The sequence below is a fragment of the Takifugu rubripes genome, chromosome 18 (assembly GCF_901000725.2).
Source record: "Takifugu rubripes chromosome 18, fTakRub1.2, whole genome shotgun sequence".
Classification (NCBI taxonomy): Eukaryota; Metazoa; Chordata; class Actinopteri; order Tetraodontiformes; family Tetraodontidae; genus Takifugu; species Takifugu rubripes.
Window position 1 is genome coordinate 5,985,589 of NC_042302.1, and position 21,027 is coordinate 6,006,615.

A 21,027-nucleotide genomic window follows, 5' to 3' on the forward strand; every position below is an offset into this window, starting at 1 on the left:
TGGGGGGAGAAACAGAGCAACAAAAAACCTCCCCTCCCATCCCCCCTCTGCAAGAATGTACCTCATGGCAGGCCTCAAAACGTTTTCTCTCTCCCAAACATGGAGAGACCCCTCCAATCCAACACTGCCACCTGAGGACATCCGTGGGTGAGAATATGTCACCAGAAGCACACAAATGTCAGCTGAACGGAAGTCAGAGTTGTCCTAGGATCTATGAGACAGCTTGACAAAGTATACGAACAGATATTTAGCTTTTTAAGAAGTCAACTGGTTGTTGCATCATTTAAAATGTGGTTTGAAAATTAATATTATCCATATGGGTTCCAAAAAAAGTGATACAATCCTCACAAATATGAAAAAGAATGAATAAAACATATAGGACATACATATATCTTACTGTAATAATCATATTCTCATTCTATTATGACAAGAAGTGACTGAATATCCTCAAAAATCTAAACTGAAATGGAGTCTATGATAGTTCCAAATTAAGATATAGGTCTAAAAATATCATGGAAAACCACTGAATATATTTGTAGTGGACATATTCAATGTGGAAATGTTACAATCTGAAAAATCTTCATAAATTAAGAAGTAAGTCTTTGTTTTATTGTTTTTTTTATTGGCACTATAGCATCCATCTTTGTCCCCAGTTAATAACCAAAATCTAGATTCAGTCCATTTCCTTTAGGATTTCCATGACGGCTCAGGCTTCATTTTCATGGTTTACTGTATGCAGCTGCAGGAAGGTTCAAAACATATTCACCAAACTGTCATCAACAGTCACATGGATGCAGCGTGCACGAGTCCTTTCTCTTTGGTCTCCTGCAGGTATAAAAGGGTTAACTCTCTCTTTCTGTACCCCTCTGCTGGGTCTCGAAATCCGCAGTATGGCCGTCTGAGCGAGGCAGAGGGACCACACACTGCGTCAGGGGCCTGGCCAACACACACTCGCTGGTACACATCATGAGGAACTGCTATAAATCCACAAACTGCTTTCACAACTGCTGATTTTTCATAACACTCAGTTGTTCCTAGCAGAGTGTGACACCCACCACATCCCAACTGTGATCTCACTCCTTCCCCTCACAGTTATGCTACACCCTCCGGCTAAAATCCCATATGCAGGAGTAACTTTAGCTTTATGCAAACAAAGAAATGTCATGTTTAGATTGTGGACTTGCGTCAAAGGCAGTTGAACACGCTGGGCTGTTTCTGCTCCCGAAGATTACAGGCATCAGGTTTCACCCCGGGAATGTCTCACAATCCAGATTTGCATCTGCCAGTGAGGAGAGCCGGCTGGCCGGAGATGAGACAGTCTGGGATCCTTCCCAACAAACGACACCTTTCAGAAGTGGTCACAACACGACGAGATGGTATCACAGCTCAACACACAGACATACGATTAGCACTGATTTGTGAATTTCTCTTATTTCGCAGTTGAAAATAATACAAGAAACTTCCCAACAAAACAAACAAAACAGAGGACTGACATGATGCATTCAGGCGCGATGCGGTCACAGAGCATCTGCTCAGACATAAACAGCAATTTTGACAAGATCAGATCATATTTGGCTGTTACTCTTGAATCTGACCACAGTACAATATCACACTAAATACACTAAACAAAAATATGCATATAATAACTTTATTGTAACCTTATAATATACTGTCCATTAGTTTAACAAAGTTAAACAACTTTTAACTCCAGTGACAATCTAGAAAAGAATCAATCAAACAAAAAGAAGCTCAAAGAAAGAAAATAAACACACAGACATATGTCAAACAGTTGACTGTGTCCAAACTAGTGAAAAATGACCTTTTGTAGACTGTAATTATTCTCATTAGTGTGACCCAGAACGGCAAATCAGTGTGGAGCTTGGTGCAATCACGAATATGCTCGCTAGGTGGAGACAGAGTCCTGTTTTCTCCTTTGCAGAGTTTCCACCTGCATTCCAACAGCTTGAATGCGCACCACTGTTTGGAGCAAGAACTCCCAGACTCCCAGTGCTGTAAAATCCCAACGCAATGCTGAAATTGCCGCTCACACGCCGTGGCTCAGGCCCAGCCGGGGTCAGCGCCACGGGTCAGAACGGTGCTTGAGATTGTAGCGCTGGAGCTCGATCTGATCTTTGATCTGGTTGATCAAGATCTGCGACAGGAGGATGCCAACGAGCTGCGGAGGTGGAAGAACCAGAAAGGTCATCCGAAATCTGAGCGGGGAAAATGTGTATGTTAGTGCATATGAGCTCCTACCTGCGGTATGGCCAGGCCCATGGCGATACCTCCGAGCAGAAACATGTTACTGTGGATCCAATTCACCAGTTTGTCGATGCAGCCATTGGTGTAGATGTAAGTTGCAGCTTCTGAATACTCTAATATTTGCATTCCCTGTCCACACATGGTGTTGATCACCATCTGCTCAAGAACCGTGACAGAAAAGATCAAATCATGTTCAGGTGAAAATGGCTCAAACGCGGAGCGACGCCAAAAAGAGCACGACCTTGCTTTTAGTCATGACGCAGCAGGAGAAGGGGACGGAGCAGCGCTCCCTACTGGGGTTCTGCATGCTGCAGTTGAAGTACACGTTGCTGGACCAGTCAGTATATGCAACTCCACCGCAGCAGGCAAACTAGGAACACACAAAGATTTAAGATAAAGGTGCTGTTAGGTGTCTGTTAAGGCCAGTATGGGTCAATGATGTACAGTGGCGTATGGAACTGGATCCAATCTTTACCTCTGTCTGACCAAAGTCAATGAGGTTCTGCAAATCGATGTCATCTCTGTAGTAGGTGATGGCCTTGTTGATGATTTTAGTCACTTTATCACGAGCCTGGACAACGAGTGAAATGAAAGCTAACGTGAAACGGTTTAATACATCACTGCAAGATGAGTTGGTTTTTTCTCTACACTTTGCAACATTGATTTTAAGGTAAATTCTTTGTCCGTTACCTTATCCGCAAAGACGAAGCCCAGGATTCCAGCAACCAGCTGCAGCAAGAAGATCACCGTCAAACTGATGCAGAACTGTGATGAGGAAGGCAAGAAAGGTTAACACAGAGAGGGCCCTTACTGAGCCTTGCTCGGGGCGCAACCACATCAAGGTGCCCGACTTGCGTGTTGAACGAAGGGGGGGCCTGTTTGGAAGGCTCCTAACTCACCGTCTGGAGGAGGCAGATGTTTTCTCGCAGCGAGCCCACGCAGCCGCAGAAGGTGATGATGAACATGAGAACCCCCACGACCAGCAACATAATAGCGGGGTCCACTGACAGACAGGCCAGAGCGGTCTCTGAAAAAGTTTAGTACGGTAGTCTCATTTGTGCACCCTAACATGCAAAGTTTGCACAGATTGTAACAAAACAAAAGAAATAAAAGTGTACTTGGGACGCTCAACAGCGCATTTACCTGCTTGTTTCATCATGCGGGCATACACACCGATGGACACCATCACCATGGAGATTACCTGAAGAAAAAAAGACTAGATAATTTGTGCAATCACCAAAAAAAATAATCCTTAAATTAGAAGAAACCACACAGAAACATTTGTTCCTACTTGCCCAGGGAGTGTCGAGAATCACCAGAATGCATGAGTCAAACATTTAACCCCTTGTTCTTGTTTTATTTTTTTTTTAACTTTTCTAAAATTTCAAGTACCAGCGTATAAAACTAAGAAAACTACACTGACTTTTCCCCACCCTGACCCATTCACTATAAAAATAAAGACTCTTTCACTCAGCAACCCTCTCTTGATCTCAGTAGTACAATAGGCAGCCTCAGGAACAATCCTCCCACCCTCAATAAAATGGATCCAGTTACCACAGCCGGTGCCCCTTCATAGACAGGGAGGACAAATCTAGACAGGCCTTTTCATCAAACCTAGGTCTCACGGCTAATAAAGGAGACACTTTTGCTTTTTTTAGTGTAATGAAACTGGGTGAAAAGTCATGCTAAAGGTGATGTAGCTTGCTTAACTATTGGGGTTCATCATCAGCATATATGAACTGGGGTGGTGGCTCATTACAGATGGAGGAAACACACCTTTGCAGCTAGATTGTCCCATCAAGAGCAACTTTTAGCTGGAGGCACCGGAAATGAAAACAAAGCATTCCTCTTTGCAGAGTTTCAAGTTGTTGCACAGCCGTATCCTGTTTGTACATGGCCAGGAGTTATGCTCACAACTTAATCACCACTGCTACTCTCATAGTGTAGCTTGTTTAAAGCAATCATTGAAGGATATGGGTAGTGACGCTTTTTGACACCAGTCCAAATCATACTGCTCCGTGTTTTTAGTCATTAAAACATGCCGTGCTTTGTGCTTTCTTCCCATTTGTCAAAATGAAGGAACACTCCAAAAATAAAAGTTTAGCTGTGCGGTTTGAATCTACTTGAAAATGTAAGAAATCTTCTTAGAGCCTCGAGACTGAAATCCATGAACTTTGTGCTGGATTCTTTATGTTTTTGTTTGTGATTGAATCTGTTCTCAGCACCATGGTGAAAACATGTCAAAGGCTGTCACATTAGGTGTCATGCTCTGCTAGTAGTGGAATGACTGAAGCATGATCCATCAGCATGCAGAGTTGTTTAAAGAGTAGCACAAGAAATGGTTGACGCATTGATAAACAGGTTTGTTTTCCTCATCTGTAAAGGAGGACATCACTCTTAACCAGAACTGAAAGCTGTCCTGTTTGCTGGAAACCGTTTCCCCTTTTTTGCAGAATACTAAAGTTAATAGGTAACTAAAACAAACGGTGCAACAGTTGAATGTGAGACGGCAGCATTGAAAGTAACCAGAAAACCCACAAATAGAGTATCTTTAAAATGTCAGACCGTGTCTACAAACAAAAAGAGAATCTGGAAGTAAGAGGAGGCACTCACCCAAAATATAAAATTAAATATGAAGAGAAGGTATTTGACCACAGGACTGACAAAGGTGAAGTCCTCGTCGTAGGTGCGTTCAGGTGCGCCTCTGCGTTTTCCTCCCATGGCGACAAGTGTCAAAAACGCGCTTGAATAAAGTGTCAGCAGCAAAATTGATTCGATGGCACAACGATAACGATAATGTGCAGATTTCCGTGTGATACTTGCACCGAGACGTACTTTTACGCCGAGGACGCACAAGCTGCCGCCAGTCGTGTGCGCAACTCTGATTGGGCGTGAGAAAAAAAGGGTGTGTTTTTGGTGCGCTTAATTGTAAGTATTGTTGACAACAATATTATTAATAAACCCCGTTAATTACCTTTTTATATGCACAATTTCTCAAACGAAATCACAGATTTATTTTGAAGATGTTAAACTTACAATTTTCAGCCTTTATTTTGGAGGACAGCGTGTGTGGCTGGTCCGTTTTCATAACATCCGTTTAACCCGGAAGTTATAACGACATGTCTCTGTCGAGCAGTGTGACAACAGAGGTGGTATTTTGTTCGTGATATCTAATTTTTTTTTTTTTTTTAAACCAAAAAGGGGCTAAAATGGCGGAATGCAAAGGTAGGTATGATTGATAATTTACAGTTGTTACGTTAGCAATAGTTAGAAATAATTTTCGAAAATTAAACCAAAATCGGTGGAAGATGGATAGCTGACAATTTATCGTTATTAATTTTGTCACGTTGTCGTCCACTATTACTTCCAGGTTCCTCTCTGCCTCCTGCTTCCTTACAGCTTCTTGTACCTCCAATAAGACTTTTGTCATCTTTCATATGGCAAGTAGTAAACAAGCACATTGTAATGCATTATGACAAGGTGGCGGACTTCATAAGTTTGGCGACAGAGATCGTACCAGAGCTTCTGAGTATCCGCGAGAGAGCTCAACTGGTCATGAACCTTAGAGCAAGGGTGAGGGATTCCTTCTAGTACCGTGTTACTCGTAAGGACCAGTGATTTTGATTTCATTTCCCATTCTAGCTTGTTCTGGAGCTTTGTCGAGGCGATGCCATCAGCAACCTGCCCGTTATCCAGAAGCACCTGGATCATATCAATGTCTATGGGACTGAACTAAATTCCACTCAGCACATGGTAAGAAAAACAACATGTAAAAATTCTGATTTGCATCAACTTTTCTAAGGCAAAACAGAAGTGGCCTCTTGACAAAAATAAATAGAAATGAAAAGGTATTTAGTCATATGGCTGTATTATTCTAATTATTTACTAATGTCCACTTGCCAGGCCATTGATGAGGCACTAAAGACTACCTGCATCAATTTTTCTGCTCTGGTTCAGAAACTTTTGAATGCTCCATTGGATAAAGAGATGTTCTTTCAGGTGAGCATACTGACAACTTAAAAAGTTTGTGATGATAATCTAATTCCAGAGAGTTTTCATACAGCAGGTGTTTCCCACAATATATGACTCTGAATATGACCAAAGCCTGCAGAGGCTTGTGCTTCAGTTTCTGTCCAAGCTGGAACAGATGTTGCCCATACCAGACCTCCAACAGGTACTTGGACTTCATCTTTACTGGGACCTGAGGGTTGTTCTAAAAACTTGATCATTGTGCAACTTGTTTTCAGACGGCGGCATGGCTGAGTGAAACACCGTTAATGTCTGAGGTATTTGGACGACATCTGTCCGAACCCTCTGCCCTGAAGACCCTTCTGCTTCATCACAGACAGATGGAGAATATCAGCTCTGGTTAGATTTCCAAGTTTGTGCCCTTCTTTTTAGGTTTGGTGGCTCTCGCTCACATTTTCTTTCCTATTCTTCAGCTGCTTCTAGCGGCAGCGATGATGAACTTTGGCCTGCTCTGACTCTCCCTGGTGTTACGTATGCACATATAAATATCTACACGGAGTGTTTGAGTGATGCTAATGACAACAATGAGGCTGTTGATGGGGACCATTTTGAAGAAGACCTGACTCAAAGCCCCACCATCACTGAGAACGATCCCCTGCTGAAGAAGAAAAAAGGTTAAAATCAGATTTTTTAGCACGTTAAATTTGAGCCATACTTTTTCTAACTTGCTGATTCATTTGCCCTTCAGGTCAACTTTCAAGCTCATTCATCTGCCCCCAGTGTTCATTCACACACTGCACAAGTAAGAGAGTACAAGAGCACATCCAAGAGGCACACCACATATCTGTCAGTGTCATAAAAACAAATATGTTTGGGAAATGTAAAGAGGCTAAGAAAAAGAAAGTCACCAGCAAGAGGAAAGAAAAACAAGATGACACGGCCAAACAGAACAACTTGGAAACCAGGAAAGGACGGCAAAAGAGAGAGCTGTCGGGGGTTGACAGGAGGTTTCTGATTACGAGACCAGTGAACAAAAACTTTACAGAGAAAGACACCAAATGCCCCAAGTGTGAAAAGGTTTTTGAGCTTCCGAATCAACTGACCACTCACATGAGGCTCCACAGTTTCCCGTACAGCTGCATCCAGTGTGAGAAGGGCTTCATCAGCCTTTCGGGGTATTATCAACACCAGAGAGCCCACAAGAGGGGCCGCAAATTCATCTGCTCCCAGTGCAACAAGGGATTCTTGTGCAATTATTCCCTCAAACAGCACCAACGGCTGCACGAAGGGCCCAGCAACACGTGCACCATCTGTGGGAAGGGTTTAAGCAAAAGCGGCTTCGTGAGACACATGCAGATGCACAAAGGGGAGAAGAACTATCTTTGCACCGTGTGTGGGAAGTCATTTTTGTCCTCGGGAGAGCTGCTGCTTCACACTCGGTCCCATACTGGCGAGGTGCCACATACCTGCACCCAGTGTGGCAAAGGCTTCTCCACCAAAGGGCATCTTATAGTGCACATGCGCTCCCACACAGGTGAGCGGCCATACAAATGCTCAAAGTGCCCGAAGCAATTCCTCACTTTGGGCTGCGTCAAGAGGCACATGCTCAGCCACAATGGAGAGAAACCTTTTAAGTGTCCAAGCTGTGACAAGGAATTCTCCCAGCAGGGGAATATGAAAAGACATCTAGCAACTCATAGTAATGACCTTTAAGGGTTTGTATATGTGCGGTTGGATGTGAAGCAAATGCAGTCTCCTTTTTGTATTTTGCTGCATCTTTTGGTGCAGGTGTGAAGAACGCTCATGCTAGTTATGGTTTTTACTACATTTAAAACCCAACTGTGCCAAAATGTACTGCCATTGAGCCACAAGGACAGAGACTGATTAAAAAATGACCCATCCAGAAAGAATATTGACATTTTAAGGTGGATTTTCTGTGACAGATCCTGGAAATTGTCAGGCATCAGACTTGAACCCAAATGCGACACCAGAGGTCGACTAAACACCGCTTTATTGTCAGGAACAGACGGTAGACAGGATTCACCGGGGAGCCGGCGGAATAGAATAGTCGGGGACAGGCAGGGTTTACCGGGGAGCAGACAGGATAGAATGGTCAGGAACAGGCAAGGTCGGAACCGGGCAGGCAGGCAAACAGGAAAACGCTGGAAAGTCATCAGAACCACAAACGATGATCTGGCCGGGAGGCAGCGTAACTCCGGGAACTCAGAAGGGAGCTCATTATGGTCCTGATTTGTCACAGGTGCGCGGGGCAAATGAGGACCCATGCCTGCAGCTGTGACAGGAAATCCAGTTATTGCCATTGGCTGGAATAGCTCACGTGGTGAAAAGGAGTTGAAATGATGGACAAGAAAGGAGCTGTAGGAAATGCAATTTATTTGCAATTTTTAATAACATCATTCCTCAGATAAAAATGCAATGTTACAGGAATATACATCAGATATTAATTTAAAACTTGCTTTCAAGGGACCATACAGTCTAAATATACTTTTTCCATTTTTTTTTTTAAATTTACTGGTAGCGTGCGTTATAAGCAAGACAGACTCTGTCACCAATGACAGACTGACAAGTTACAGATACAAACTGTACATTACTTATTTACAAATCAACTTTTTGTTTGTTTTTTATGTCACTTTTTATTGAAAATAGGAGTAGAAAAGTGATTGAATTAATATACTGATTTATTTGATTTGTATTCTTTCCCTTTCTAAAATCTAAAATGAAATGAGGAACGAAAAAAATCAAGTACTCTGCCTTAATGAAAAAGAAGAAGAAGAAAAAGGGTGTGTCCAACGTGAGACCATGCAGTTGTTGCTGAGGGAACCAAATGATGTTGGGACAGTGTCACCTAGCAACCTCAGAACCAATAAAACCTCTTGTAATCGACAAGGAGAGACCAGTAATTAAAAAGTGCTCCATTACAAAATGGCCACCTGCTCCCAGGCTACCGCAAACACCACAACTCACTCTAGTTCATTTTTTTTCTGCCCATAAATAGTGTTGTTATTAAATACTACGCTTAACAGTAGCATCACTAATAATATTACAACAAATGGGTCTTCGCGTGAACACCTCTGAGGATTAATGACGGACTTCCCTCCGGCTAAAATATGGCAGAAAGGCCCTCGAACACTTTGCACAAACAGTGAACTAAGACTGAACATCAACATAAGACGACTGAACAGGAGACAACGGGACCAGTAAGCAGCGAAGCACAACAGAACCCACCGCCTGCTGTCAAACAGGCGACTCCTGACGCTCTGGAGTGCGCCGAGTCATCTGTTTGAGCACATGGACCAGAAGGACCTGAATGCTGGGGACAGAAAACAACAGATCCTTCATGTCTATGTTGGGCAAAGCAGGAGTCTTTTTCTTCCAAATGCGCTGGTATGAAGGTGACGTTCATGGAAGCGTGCGTCTAGTGTCGGGTTCCGCTCTGAGAACATAAATCAGTGTAGCTGTCTCATATGTGCAAACAGGGACCTCCTTTATTCACAATTCCTTTAAAATGGCTGAATCTCAGTGGGAGAACGAACACAAGGCTTTCAAGGTCCTCACAAAACTAACAGTCATCCTAAATGTGGGGGTGCTGCTACACAACAGGTGCCTCATCACTTACTATTATTATTCCTAAATCTACTGGGCAAGCAAGCAGTCATCTATAGTTCACCTGAGGGCCCAAATGCCCCCAGAAAATATAAAAAAGAAGCCCAGCGAACAGATCCAAGGCTCCCAAGTCGGATCGCATTGAGCCAGAGCACGACATATCTCTCTTCTATCCAACCTGGTGCTTAAATTTTTGATAAAACATGACATTTAAAACTTAAACGTGTCACTGACACGTCAGTGAAACCAACCACAGATGCTAAAGAAGCTGCGAAACCAGTGATTTAGACATCTGCAACGCTCTCCAGCCTGCATTTCATTTCTTGTCATTCACTCACAATAACAAAATTCCTTCATTCCCCACTTTTTCCAAGCTCCTGAAACGGCGCTGATGTCAAAATAAAAGCATGCGTGCGTGAAATTTGATTACACCACTAAAAAAAGAGAGAGAATTCAAATTTATCTCAGTAGGCTATGCTGATATTGAAAGGAAAAACAAGAGCATATTCAAAACAGTTCCCTTAAAACCCTTTTCCAGGATGCAAACATAACTCTAATACTTCTGGTACTCTGGTAAAGCACTCCTTTCTATTCAGACTGCATGTAAAACTCATCAGTTGTAGATTAAAAATGGGGAATGAAAGAAATACAACATATATCCTTGCTGCATAACCACATTTCAAGTCTTTTTTAGTTCCTCTCGCGGAAGAATAAAATTGAAGCTACATGATTTTCACAAGGCGTAGAAAGATCTAATCCTTGACAAGTGGATTTCCATTATCTGTTTTTGGTTCCGTGTCTTTTATCCTTTGAATTGAGCTGCAGTGGAAGGCAGATTGCATTCTCGGTGCCGGGAACATCCAGACTGTGCTGACGGGGGGGTGAATATCTTTCAGGGTGTCAGAATTCGGATCTGTGTGAAGCTAATAGTCAGATTGGTCAAAAAACTGCTCTTCCTGTCGCGGTCGGGTGCATTTTCTTTTCTGACGAACGAATATGAAACGTGAAGCAGCCTTTTCCTTTTTCCAAAGGAGCCATAAATCATTTGGTCTACTCCTCCAGCATAAATATAAAATCATTTCTCTTCAAATATATCATCTCCTGTTGGTCCAGATTGGGACTTTGCTTCTCCTTACATTCTGGTGATTAAATATTAGAATATATCCGTATATATCTTGCTATAATATGATCTATAAAAATATACAATCATTGGCAAGTGGTGGGGTAAAAGATATCATTCTTATACGACCGATACTTTATATCTCTAGAAAGAAAACGCCATGCACATAAGATATTACTTGGGCAGATTTCAGGACTTTGTCTGCCCTGAACGTAAATTTCCCATTAAATATAAAATACTTTCCATCCAGCATCCACACCATCCGTAGATTGTCTTCCTTCACTGAACCTGTCTGTCTCGTCTCGCCACAGTTGAAAATAACCCTGATGATGTCATAAACACGCCATCACCATAGATAATCCAGAGAACTGCTGTTTAAACACTGAGATTTTAAGTTGTGGGCAAACCTGGAAACATTTTTAACGTCTACAATCTTATGAGTCATAACTCTTTAACATTTTGCAGCCATAAGTTTTTTTTGCACCTTTGTTTCCATTAAACAAATCGAGTTTTGTTACCTTATATGCACACTCAATACTTGAAACCCCATCATATATATTTTATATATCTATATCGATTATTTGGTAGTTGAAAATAAGTCAAATATGCAATAAAGTGTATGTACAGCTGTCTTTTTTAAATTAAAATTGTGGGTAATATGATTAATTTACAAATTGTTCTTACTGGTCTTTCACATGTTAGATAAGGGAAATATTACATATATGATGCAAACGTCGTCATGATGCCAGATTTACGTGATATCTGGGCTCTAAATACGGATGTTTGATTTTCTCTCAGCTGGTCAAACATCAGCCTGGAACCAGAAACTGAACCTACACAAGATATGCAAAATCATCTTTTGCACAGACATATTTGTATGGAAGGTGTAACGGCTCCTCTGTTGCATCACCCCAACCAATCACGTTGTCATGCCAACGGACATTCCTGACTACAGAGGCAGAACTGAGACTGTGGCACAATGATTAAGGAAAAGATAAAGGAAACATCTGTCCTATACTGCACTGCAATGTACCTGATTTCAAGTATGATTGCTCCCTCTGCCTGGAAACAACCGAGAATACTTTAAAAATGTGACAAACAGAAGAAGTTTTGGGGGACCCTTGTGTACAATCACAGTTATTGCATTGTTTTTGCATATCTTGTGGGATGCAGGATGGCACCCACTCACATCATCAACACAACACCGGTTCGTGCTAACCTAGTTATGGGCACAGAAAACTGCAATGCTTCTCCGCTCCACAGGGGGCACTACAGGCATAGGAATCCCTCTCACATTGTTATCTCCATGTGAATGTCAGGATTTATGGAAACATAAAGGTTATTCATTCCAATTGGTTTGGTGAATTCCACATTTATTTAGAGTTTATAACATTTTTGAAGGATTTTGTGATATCTCTTTAAATTAAGGCTACTATTACATAAATTGTTTTTTCAAATCAGAAGATAAACAGAGATAAGAGGTGAGGGAGGGCATTTCCTCTCACCACATAGACTTATTCAGGGTTTGTAGTACGACCATGACCTGGAACATCAACAGTGCTGCCACATAAAACACTTTCGACATTCACATTGAGGTTGCATAATAAGTCTGTTACTGGCACAGGATGCGCGGCAGTGTGTTTATGCGTACTCTTCCCTGCGACAAACGTAGTTTTTAAGCTGTCAGAATCAAAATGGCGAAAGTAAGTTGAAATGCGATGGCATCTGTGGGTCAGTCTTTCCAAGTGGCTTTTAAGATTATTTTTTTTACGAGAACTCATGAGGGGGCAGATGTTTCAGCACACAATATTTCAGTTCTACACTCAAAATTATGGTGGTTTATGCTGCCAAGGATATTCATTTTCAGGAATGTTGAAGTTGTTTTCAGAGAGGCCTGAGGAAGTCAATAAAAACACATCTCATTAAAAACAAGAAAATAAACAGATGGACTTCCTAAAGTGTTTGATTTTTTAAAAATCTCTTAATTTCCAGTGATTTTTCTCTCTCTCTCTACACATATATGTTTATGAGCTTTCTGTTTTACCTTTAAATCTTCAATAGTGACATGATATAATTCTAATAATGACCAAAACAATCAGATCTTAAATGTACTGATGTGAGCACACATCAGGCAGAGCGGAGGTGGATTGGAAATCTTGCAGCATCGATACACCAGCCCTAATATTTCATTTCGGAACTATGTCTGAATAAGCGTTATATGGTCCTGCCAAGTGACCGATGCCTCATACCCCCAGTTCACGAGGCGTCGCTGTGGCTGAAGGAACCAGTCGCACTGACTGTTTGGGGCAAATAAGCCTACCGTGAAGAAGAAAGCAGCAAATGGAGAAAAAAAATGAGGCTTTTTGTTAAAAGATCTGCTAAAGAAACCACAAAGCTTTGGAAGCATGCCTGTCCATGGTAACCCTGTGTTAAGGAGGCCCAAAACATACGCACACACATACACACACACACACACACACACACACGCACACACAAACCCTCATACGCACAGACACACATTACTGTAATTGTAATGCTACCTTAATTTACTGTCTAGGCTTAAAATCAGTTGTATAGAATACACAAGTAAGCACTCGCGCGTGCACACACGCACCCACACGTCCACACGCACTTTTTTTCTCTTCTGGGAATAAATAAATAAATAAATAGATACAATCTGTAAAAGGTGCATACTGATAGAGAGAAAGACCCCCCTTTAGATACACACCAACACACACATACACACCCTCAATCACTTCCACCCTGTACTAAAACACAGGCACCCCCCACACACATACACACACCCACACAAATATAGTTACACCTGCACTACGCCCTGCATCGATACTTAAAACCTCTTAAAGTTCTCCTAAAATAAACCGAGCAAAAATACATTTATCAGACCAGCACCCCGATTGTGCAAACAAATTCAAGGATAAATTAAAACTGATATCATTATGAAAAGAAAAATTTGTCATGGCTAGTCAATTTTGCACAATATCGAAGGGTTTAAATACATAGCGGGTGTGGTCTGTAGAGAGAGAGAGAGCAAGAGAGAGAGAGAGAGAGGTGGTAAATCCAATAAGGGTCCACACTGAGAGGAAGAGACCAGGGTCTTGGAACATGAAGTGAGGTTTACTGAAGAGCAGACGCTCTGCAGACGCGTGCCTGAAGTCTGTCGTTCACTCCTGGTCAGTCCTCCACCGCCACGTTCCCCTTTTCTGAAAGAAGTGGGAAAATAGCGGGAAAAAAATAAAAAATAAAAATCCAGCGATGGAGGGAGGCAGGTGGGGTAAAACCAAGGAGGAGGGAGGAGCAAGGAACAGCGAGGTATGAGGCAGAAAATGAGGACTCGCTGTCGCTCTTCTTCTATGTAACGATCCCTTCCTATTTCCTGTTTGGGGCAGGAAGTACCCAAGAGGAGGAACCAGATAGAGGGAGTTTGTCTCTTTCTGGTGTCGCGTTAGCTTCCCATTGGACAGAGAGGGTCCGTCTCTGCCCTACACAGCTCTGTTGTGGCTGCTGGTCCATCTCTCAACTCCCCACTCCTCTGTTACACACAAACTCGGCCGGGGGGGGCGGTGCGCGACCTTAATCCCACCCCCAGTTTGGCAGGGCTGTGCTCCAAGTTGCCTAGCTTGGAAAGAGGAAGAGAAATGAGAATGCACTCAGGGTTTTATTCACCCCCGTTGAATCAATACAGCGCTTCAGCATCAGTTGACCTTTGACCTCAGGCGATCACATTTGATTTGTCGAGCCCCCCCCACCTGCACCTCACAAGCCTGTCTGCTGTCCCCGCACTGGCTCCATGGCGGCCGGACAAACGTCAACAAAACAACACCAAAATAGGTGGAGGAAATGAAAACATTCAACACACTATGGCAACCACAGGAAATCCATATAGGACGTCCTGTTTCTGTTTTTCCCCGAACGCCTTGTCAGTTTTCTGCTCGCCACACTTGAGGACATGATAAAACTGTGAGGCACTTTAGAGACACACTCAGACATGTGTAGAGAACACACACACGCACACACACACTCATAGGAGCATACGCTCAGATAATAGAGAGTATAGAGTGATATACTTTACTACAAATATTCACACACATAAAAACTTATATAAACCAACAAAGTCATAACCAGGAGTTTAAGGGTGTCAGTGGCCGCCAGTGTCCAGAGTGGTTGTATCTGGCAGAGAGGCAGAGAATGTGTGTGTGTGTGTGTGTGTTTGGGTGTGTGTTTGTGTGAGGGGCGGGGGACAGACAGAGTCATCTGTGGCGCTGCTGCCAGCACGGACAAGCGTCACTCTCTGATGATGACAGAGGGGCCGGTTGGCTAACTGAATCCGTCAAAGACGGTTCCTACAAGCTGGTCACACATTCCATATCCTCGTCCTCCAAGAGCCCGCTGTTCCTCTGCCGTGCTCCTCCAATCTCAAACCCTTCCTCCGCTTCAGCCTCCTCCTCCTCCTCCTCCTCCTCCATCTCTTCTTGACTCCTCCCCCCCACTAGCAGCACTTGTCGCTCCTCTACTGAGGAAGGCCCGTGGACGGAGCCTCTGCTACCTCCGGCCTCTTCCCCGCCATCGGCGACCACTTGGTCCCTGTGCGTTGCTGCCGCCGCCGCCACCGCCACTGCTGCTGCCGCATGGAAGGGGAGGAAGTTGCCATTCGGGCTGTGCTGGGAGGTGGAGGAGGTGCTGGATGTGGTGGTGGTGGTGGTGTTGCCATTCAGGATGTTGTTGGCGGCCTGTTCCATCTCCTCGATGGTCATTTCGCAGGCGTCGGCCAGCTCAGCTTTGGTCACCTCGATGAACGACGGGTCCTGGGCGAACTCACCCAACCCCTCTGATATTAGCACCTGGAGGACAAGAAGGTGGAACATGATTTGATTTGAAATCACCCGTCTCGGCATCTTCTGATGGATCCTACTCACCGCTTCCACCAGACTGCCTGCGCTGCCGTGAGTCAGCGAGCTGTTGTCCTTCCCAAGCAGCGAGGGCACCGTGAGCGACAGTGGCCGCGCTGGTCTTTGAGCAGACACAGACACGCTGGGGCTCGGACTGGGCACTCTGCTGTTCCCATTACTGTCACTATACCTGGGGACAATTTTTCTTCAGAATTTGTCTCAAAGGCTCCGGTGACTTGTAGCGGCACAATTGGATGCTCTTACCAAGGCCCGCAATTCACGGAGGGCAAGCTGGTGTTGAGCTTTTCATGGGAGTTGGAGCCCTCTAATCTTAGAGAGGGTACTTGCTGGTAGGAGGCACCGCTACCATGGGCTGGAAACACAAACCACTTAGTAATCACAACAAGAAAATAATATTCTAACATTCTACCTCCTGTCCTTGAGTAAAAGCATTTGTACCAAAGCCTGGGTGGTTTTCTTTGGTAATATGATCACAGTAATTGACCTTTTTGGTTTTATTTTAAGTAAGATGGGCCTATACACTCCCACACAAGCGATGAGTGCAAGGCGTACCTGTGGGACTGGCTGGAGGCGTGGAACACAGCCGGCTGAAGAGGGTGGGCGAGTGACTCCTCCTCAGCTGAGGACTCAACCCTGCGACTGCCAGAGCCTGGAGGAGGTGATAGGGGAGGAGGAGGGAGAGAGTTCAGCAGCACGTCAACGAAGAGCAAGGGAGCTCGGGGTTGCGTGACGTTTGCGTTTATTTTTGCAAGCAGTGTCGACCTGATGATGTACAAGGTGTAAGGGCACGGCCGTCTTCTGGGACACATCTGGCCTCGACTGTCGCCTGAGACACTCCAGGTGGAAAGACGACCTCCGGACTAACAAGTAAAAGAAAGAAAATGGACAAATGTAGCCTTGATGGGATATTTGGACCATTCCGAACAGCTTAGCTTAGCGTCTCCTCACCCAGGGAAGTGGGGCACAGAAAGACTCTCCTGGGAGACTGCCACACCCCTCCTCTCCTGTGCTCCACCTCTTCTCCTTCCTCCATGGGAGTCAACTGTTTACATGTCTCGTCATGATACACCAGCCTGATGAGCATTAAAAGAGGATGCCATCAGAGTCGGTTTTAAAAATGGAGATAACCATCTTGTCTGGTGCGCTTCTGCAATACATGTCGGAGGAGAGTGAGTGGTTGTCTTCCTGGTACTCCCTGTCATCGGTGTAGCTCTCGTCGTACGTCTCCTCCATCGAGCCTTCGCCCCTTCGGATGATTGGCAGGCGGCTGTCGCTGGAATCCGAGCTACGGTGGACATCCCGCGGATACGGAACGAAACACAGAAAAACATACATAAAAGACACACGCCATTGATGTCAACAAACAAGGGGGAGGGGGGCAAATAACAACAAAGACAAAAAAAGAAGTGAGTGATTAGCAAAAAGGAGCTGAGGGAGAAGTGACTGACACCGAGTGACACCTACAAACAGCATGTGAGGATGTAGAAGAGGAAAATGGGCATGTGGGGAAAGCATAAAGGCAGCCTGGCTCCTGGAGTATGACAAAGAGATGGCACTGCTGAGGCCGAGACATCTTTAAAAGTACAGAGATCAGGAAAATAAGCTGAATTTGAAGTAACAAAGGATCTAAATGTAAGTCTGCTCAGAAATTGCACGAAATTTTTTAAACCAGCTTCCTGTGAACAGATTTACTTAATGCATTTAATTAAGTCACATTACATGTTATGTTCCAGAGATATAACTCTTTTTATCGGCTGCTTTAATTCCCTCTGTATTCCAAAGATGTGTTGTCATACTCAAGACTAACTGTAAGCTTTAAAGGGGCATCCTGACATTTTAACTTGAAGCTTTTCATCTCCACCAGATTTGCATTTCTTGTTTAAAAGCTGCAGCATTTAACTGAAGACCAATACTATGATAATATATAATAACGGAGACGGAGAAATATAAAAGTTGACACTGTCATCGTGACATTCATGTCATAGGAGAAAGATCTGGTGAAGAAAAGCAAACGTTGGTTTCAAAATGTCAAGATGTTGCTTTAATCTGCAGCTATTTAAGGGCTGTGCAGCAGACTCTGGGTTAGAACGCTTCTAAACACAAAAGACTGCACTCCCTGCTCAAGATGCCACCACAGCATCACAAATCTGCAGCCTTACAAAAAATCTAATGAAAGGTTGGATTAGAAAAGGACCATAACAAGCCCAACACTCAGAAACTACCGTTACTCACCTGCCTCTAAAAAACCCACTATACCAATACAGCAAATAATACAACAAACGCATAGCGCTGAGTTGATTTAGCGCTTATAATCTCCTCTAACCCAGACCTGCCATAAATTACAATAAATTTGCAGAAAAGCAAAAGCCTTTGATAGAAAAAGTTTGGTCATGTAGCACCAAACAGTCTATCTATGGCTTTGTTAGAAGCCTGGCTTTAGTCATAGCAACCAAAACATCATGTGCATAGCAACAAGTCTCTGACAGCAAAACCATTTAAAATAGCATTATGAAACCTTAACATTTTTCCCCCCCAGATGGATTAAAGTCCACAAACACACCCGCACACACAAACTCTGTTTGTGACCCCTGGCAACATACCGCATGAGAGAGTCATAAAAACACGTCCTGCTCGCCATCAGAAACAAAAGACAGATAAGAGGAAGGAAAAAGAAAAGGAGGGGAGTAAAAGACCCATTTGTGTCTCCACTGCAAGGTCATGTTTAATTGACTTAATCAACTTATGTTGGAGTTTGAATAATTGTCACGGTTGGAAACGAATGAAAGAGTGTGGTGAAACTGTCAGCCAGGGTTCATCTACCACCCTATGGACACCCACCTCTTTGGAGGAAAGCACCAGGAGGATTTTGGCAGCAGGATGGGGGTGAGCGGCTGTCCTGTGTGTCCGTCCACGGTGCTTATGGACGGGCTCGGGTAGCGGCTGATGCCCTGCGTGGTGACCCCGCCCACGCTCGTGTTGTTGGCGTTGTTGATGTTGGCGTTGGAGCCGGACGAAGAATACGAGGACGGGGTGAACGTGGTGGAGTCCATGAGCTTCTCGTGAGAGGGGCTCTCGGCTTCACAGGGGGAGCCTTTTTGACTGATGTGCAAGGGACGCTGGGTGGTAAAGGACTGCGGGAAGGAACTGCGGCCATCGCTCTGGTTGTAGTAGTTGACATGGTTGCTAAATAGCCCACCTGTCCTCTGAAGGGTGAGAGAGGACACAGATGAGAGAGAAGATAATGGAGAGAAAGATAGTGGGCTGTATATATTAAGGCAATCAACGGTTTTATTCACTTTTATGGCCGCGACGAAAGCAGGGATGAAAATGCAAAAAAGGCTTTGCAATCTGTCTTTGTACCAGGTGCAGTCCTGGCACCGGCGCTGACTTACGAGAGTGATTTAATCAGCCACTAAATCTGTGCCTGAATCCTTATAAAACAGATAACTGTCAGGGGAGCGTGATTGCCTCTCTAATTAAGACAAATATTTAGAGCATCTATCAGCTGATCGTATCTGTTGCTCTTTGTAAAAAACCAGCACATAAGGATGAAAATGGAGGCTGATGAGTAGCATAACTCACCCAAGGGTGTGTGTGTGTGTGTGTGTGTGTGTGTGTGTGGACCACTGGAAGGAGATGTTTTAGACTTGCACTAAAATGCTTAACATCTGATGGAAAGCAGATGTTTGCAGAAATGTTTGCAGCCAAGCTTCTGTAAGTGGCGAGGAATGGCGCCCGACGATGACGGCTTGTCTCTCCGGCCTCTGAGCACATGCAGGGATGTGCTGGAGCAGGCTTCAAGCTGTGAGCTCGTTCTCTCTCCTTCTGGAGAGTGAGTGAGGGTGTGTGTATCCAACCTTTACCCTGAAGATATCGTCCTCGGATGCGGCCGACACAGGCTCCTTCAACCCTTTGTCCAGCTCCTCCTCAACCGTCAAGTCCCCGGAGATGGCCCTCCGAATCTCAGGACCGATGTCGTGCAATGTCCGCAGGCCCGCCTATAATCACAGACCCTTTCAATACTGCACCCATATAGATCACTAGTCTGCCTCACGAGATGGGACTCTGAAAAGTCATACGTACCTGCAGAGAAAGGGTCGTTTTTGGGGGCACCTTGGCAACCAGCCCTTGTTCTTTTCTCTTCTTAAACTTGCGGAAATATTCCTGGATGAGAAAGGTGGCGTAGAACTTCCCGACTGTTACTTCATCATCTGCGAAGTGATTGTAAATTATTATTAATGGAGCAAAAGGCGAAAGAAAATCTGATACTGATACTATTAATACTTTTTGGAGCGTTCACTGAAACTGTAATCTACATACCGCCAGCAGGGGGCACTACTTGATCAAGGAGCTTCATGCTGGTTCTCTTCCAGATCTTCTTCACAATTGCTCTCAACTCCTCGTTGGCCTGCTCCAGGTTCCCTGCATGCACATGAACGACCAATAAGCCAGAAGTAGTATTTTCGCATTACCACGGGTGGGAAAACGAGGCTGTGTTCTACCTACAGACTGATGTGTTTCACCTGTGTTATCATGGGTGTCTTACCCTCTGTCTTGATCCTCAGTGCAGTTCGAACCAAAGCAAACAGCGTTGCGTTGAACATTACAGTGCCATCGCTGTTTAGAGGCATGTTCATCGACACAAGACGCTGGGGAGAGATTTTAATGGTCATGACGTCGATTTTAATGGTCATGGCATTGCTGCTTTACTTATTTAAATCTAAGCTGGAAGTATCTGGAATAAAGCTAGGATGAAATCAATATGTTGCTATTGCTAATTTTAGGATTCAGGACATTTACCTTGCAGGCCACCCTGTGTGGACAGAGCTTTCCAAAGCCAAGAGGGGGTTGTATTCTCCTCAGCAGAGTCACCACGTCCAAGTGCTTTATCCTTCCCCTGAAATCGAGACAAATGTTACACCAAAGTGTCAAGAAAGAGGATTTCTTGTTTTTGTGGGAAGGGGCGGAATAAAAAAGGATTTGTTTCCATACTTAGCTTCAGGGTCATATTCAGCCCAGATCCTCTTGAACTCATCCAGGTGATGCGGCCCCAGGATTGACCAATCGCGTGTCAGGTAGTCAAAGTTGTCCATGATGACAGCCACAAACAGATTAATGATCTGA

The 21,027-nt window shown here is 44.1% G+C and overlaps 3 protein-coding genes across 22 annotated transcripts in view; 1 reads left to right on the forward strand and 2 right to left on the reverse strand.

Moving 5' to 3' along the window:
- Positions 1-605: 605 nt before the first annotated feature.
- Positions 606-5,141, reverse strand: tspan33a (tetraspanin 33a). Its single transcript, XM_003972878.3, has 8 exons — positions 4,876-5,141; positions 3,406-3,463; positions 3,162-3,289; positions 2,953-3,027; positions 2,738-2,833; positions 2,504-2,632; positions 2,257-2,418; positions 606-2,176 (listed from the first exon to the last, which is right to left on the reverse strand). Exons 1-8 carry the CDS (start codon positions 4,981-4,983, stop codon positions 2,075-2,077), a joined length of 858 nt encoding a protein of 285 aa, XP_003972927.2. The 5' UTR covers positions 4,984-5,141; the 3' UTR covers positions 606-2,074.
- A 205-nt stretch (positions 5,142-5,346) lies between these two features.
- Positions 5,347-8,138, forward strand: LOC105417759 (zinc finger protein 585B-like). 3 transcript variants are annotated; one of them, XM_011613384.2, is made up of 8 exons: positions 5,347-5,487; positions 5,633-5,835; positions 5,905-6,015; positions 6,166-6,261; positions 6,326-6,436; positions 6,510-6,630; positions 6,705-6,905; positions 6,980-8,138. In XM_011613384.2, exons 1-8 carry the CDS (start codon positions 5,472-5,474, stop codon positions 7,942-7,944), a joined length of 1,824 nt encoding a protein of 607 aa, XP_011611686.1. In that variant the 5' UTR covers positions 5,347-5,471; the 3' UTR covers positions 7,945-8,138. The 3 variants fall into 3 exon arrangements, with proteins under 3 accessions (XP_011611686.1, XP_011611687.1, XP_029681672.1); XM_011613385.2 differs by having other exon boundaries at positions 6,329-6,436; XM_029825812.1 differs by having other exon boundaries at positions 5,633-5,702.
- Positions 8,139-10,406: 2,268 nt separating this feature from the next.
- Positions 10,407-21,027, reverse strand: part of cacna1c (calcium channel, voltage-dependent, L type, alpha 1C subunit) — a 111,180-nt gene continuing 100,559 nt past the window's right edge. For 13 of the 18 annotated variants that reach the window (XM_029825802.1, XM_029825796.1, XM_029825795.1 and 10 more), the window contains 15 exons: positions 20,896-21,023; positions 20,704-20,800; positions 20,450-20,552; positions 20,224-20,325; positions 19,987-20,114; positions 19,761-19,901; positions 18,742-19,106; positions 18,504-18,530; positions 17,060-17,188; positions 16,852-16,976; positions 16,666-16,763; positions 16,456-16,552; positions 16,147-16,255; positions 15,910-16,072; positions 10,407-15,834 (listed from right to left, as the gene is read on the reverse strand). In XM_029825802.1, coding sequence (XP_029681662.1) covers positions 15,337-15,834; positions 15,910-16,072; positions 16,147-16,255; positions 16,456-16,552; positions 16,666-16,763; positions 16,852-16,976; positions 17,060-17,188; positions 18,504-18,530; positions 18,742-19,106; positions 19,761-19,901; positions 19,987-20,114; positions 20,224-20,325; positions 20,450-20,552; positions 20,704-20,800; positions 20,896-21,023 — 2,310 coding nt within the window. In that variant the 3' untranslated portion in view covers positions 10,407-15,336. The remainder of the gene's footprint in view (positions 15,835-15,909; positions 16,073-16,146; positions 16,256-16,455; positions 16,553-16,665; positions 16,764-16,851; positions 16,977-17,059; positions 17,189-18,503; positions 18,531-18,741; positions 19,107-19,760; positions 19,902-19,986; positions 20,115-20,223; positions 20,326-20,449; positions 20,553-20,703; positions 20,801-20,895; positions 21,024-21,027) is intronic. The other 5 variants (XM_029825811.1, XM_029825806.1, XM_029825797.1 and 2 more) reach the window with 2 other exon arrangements.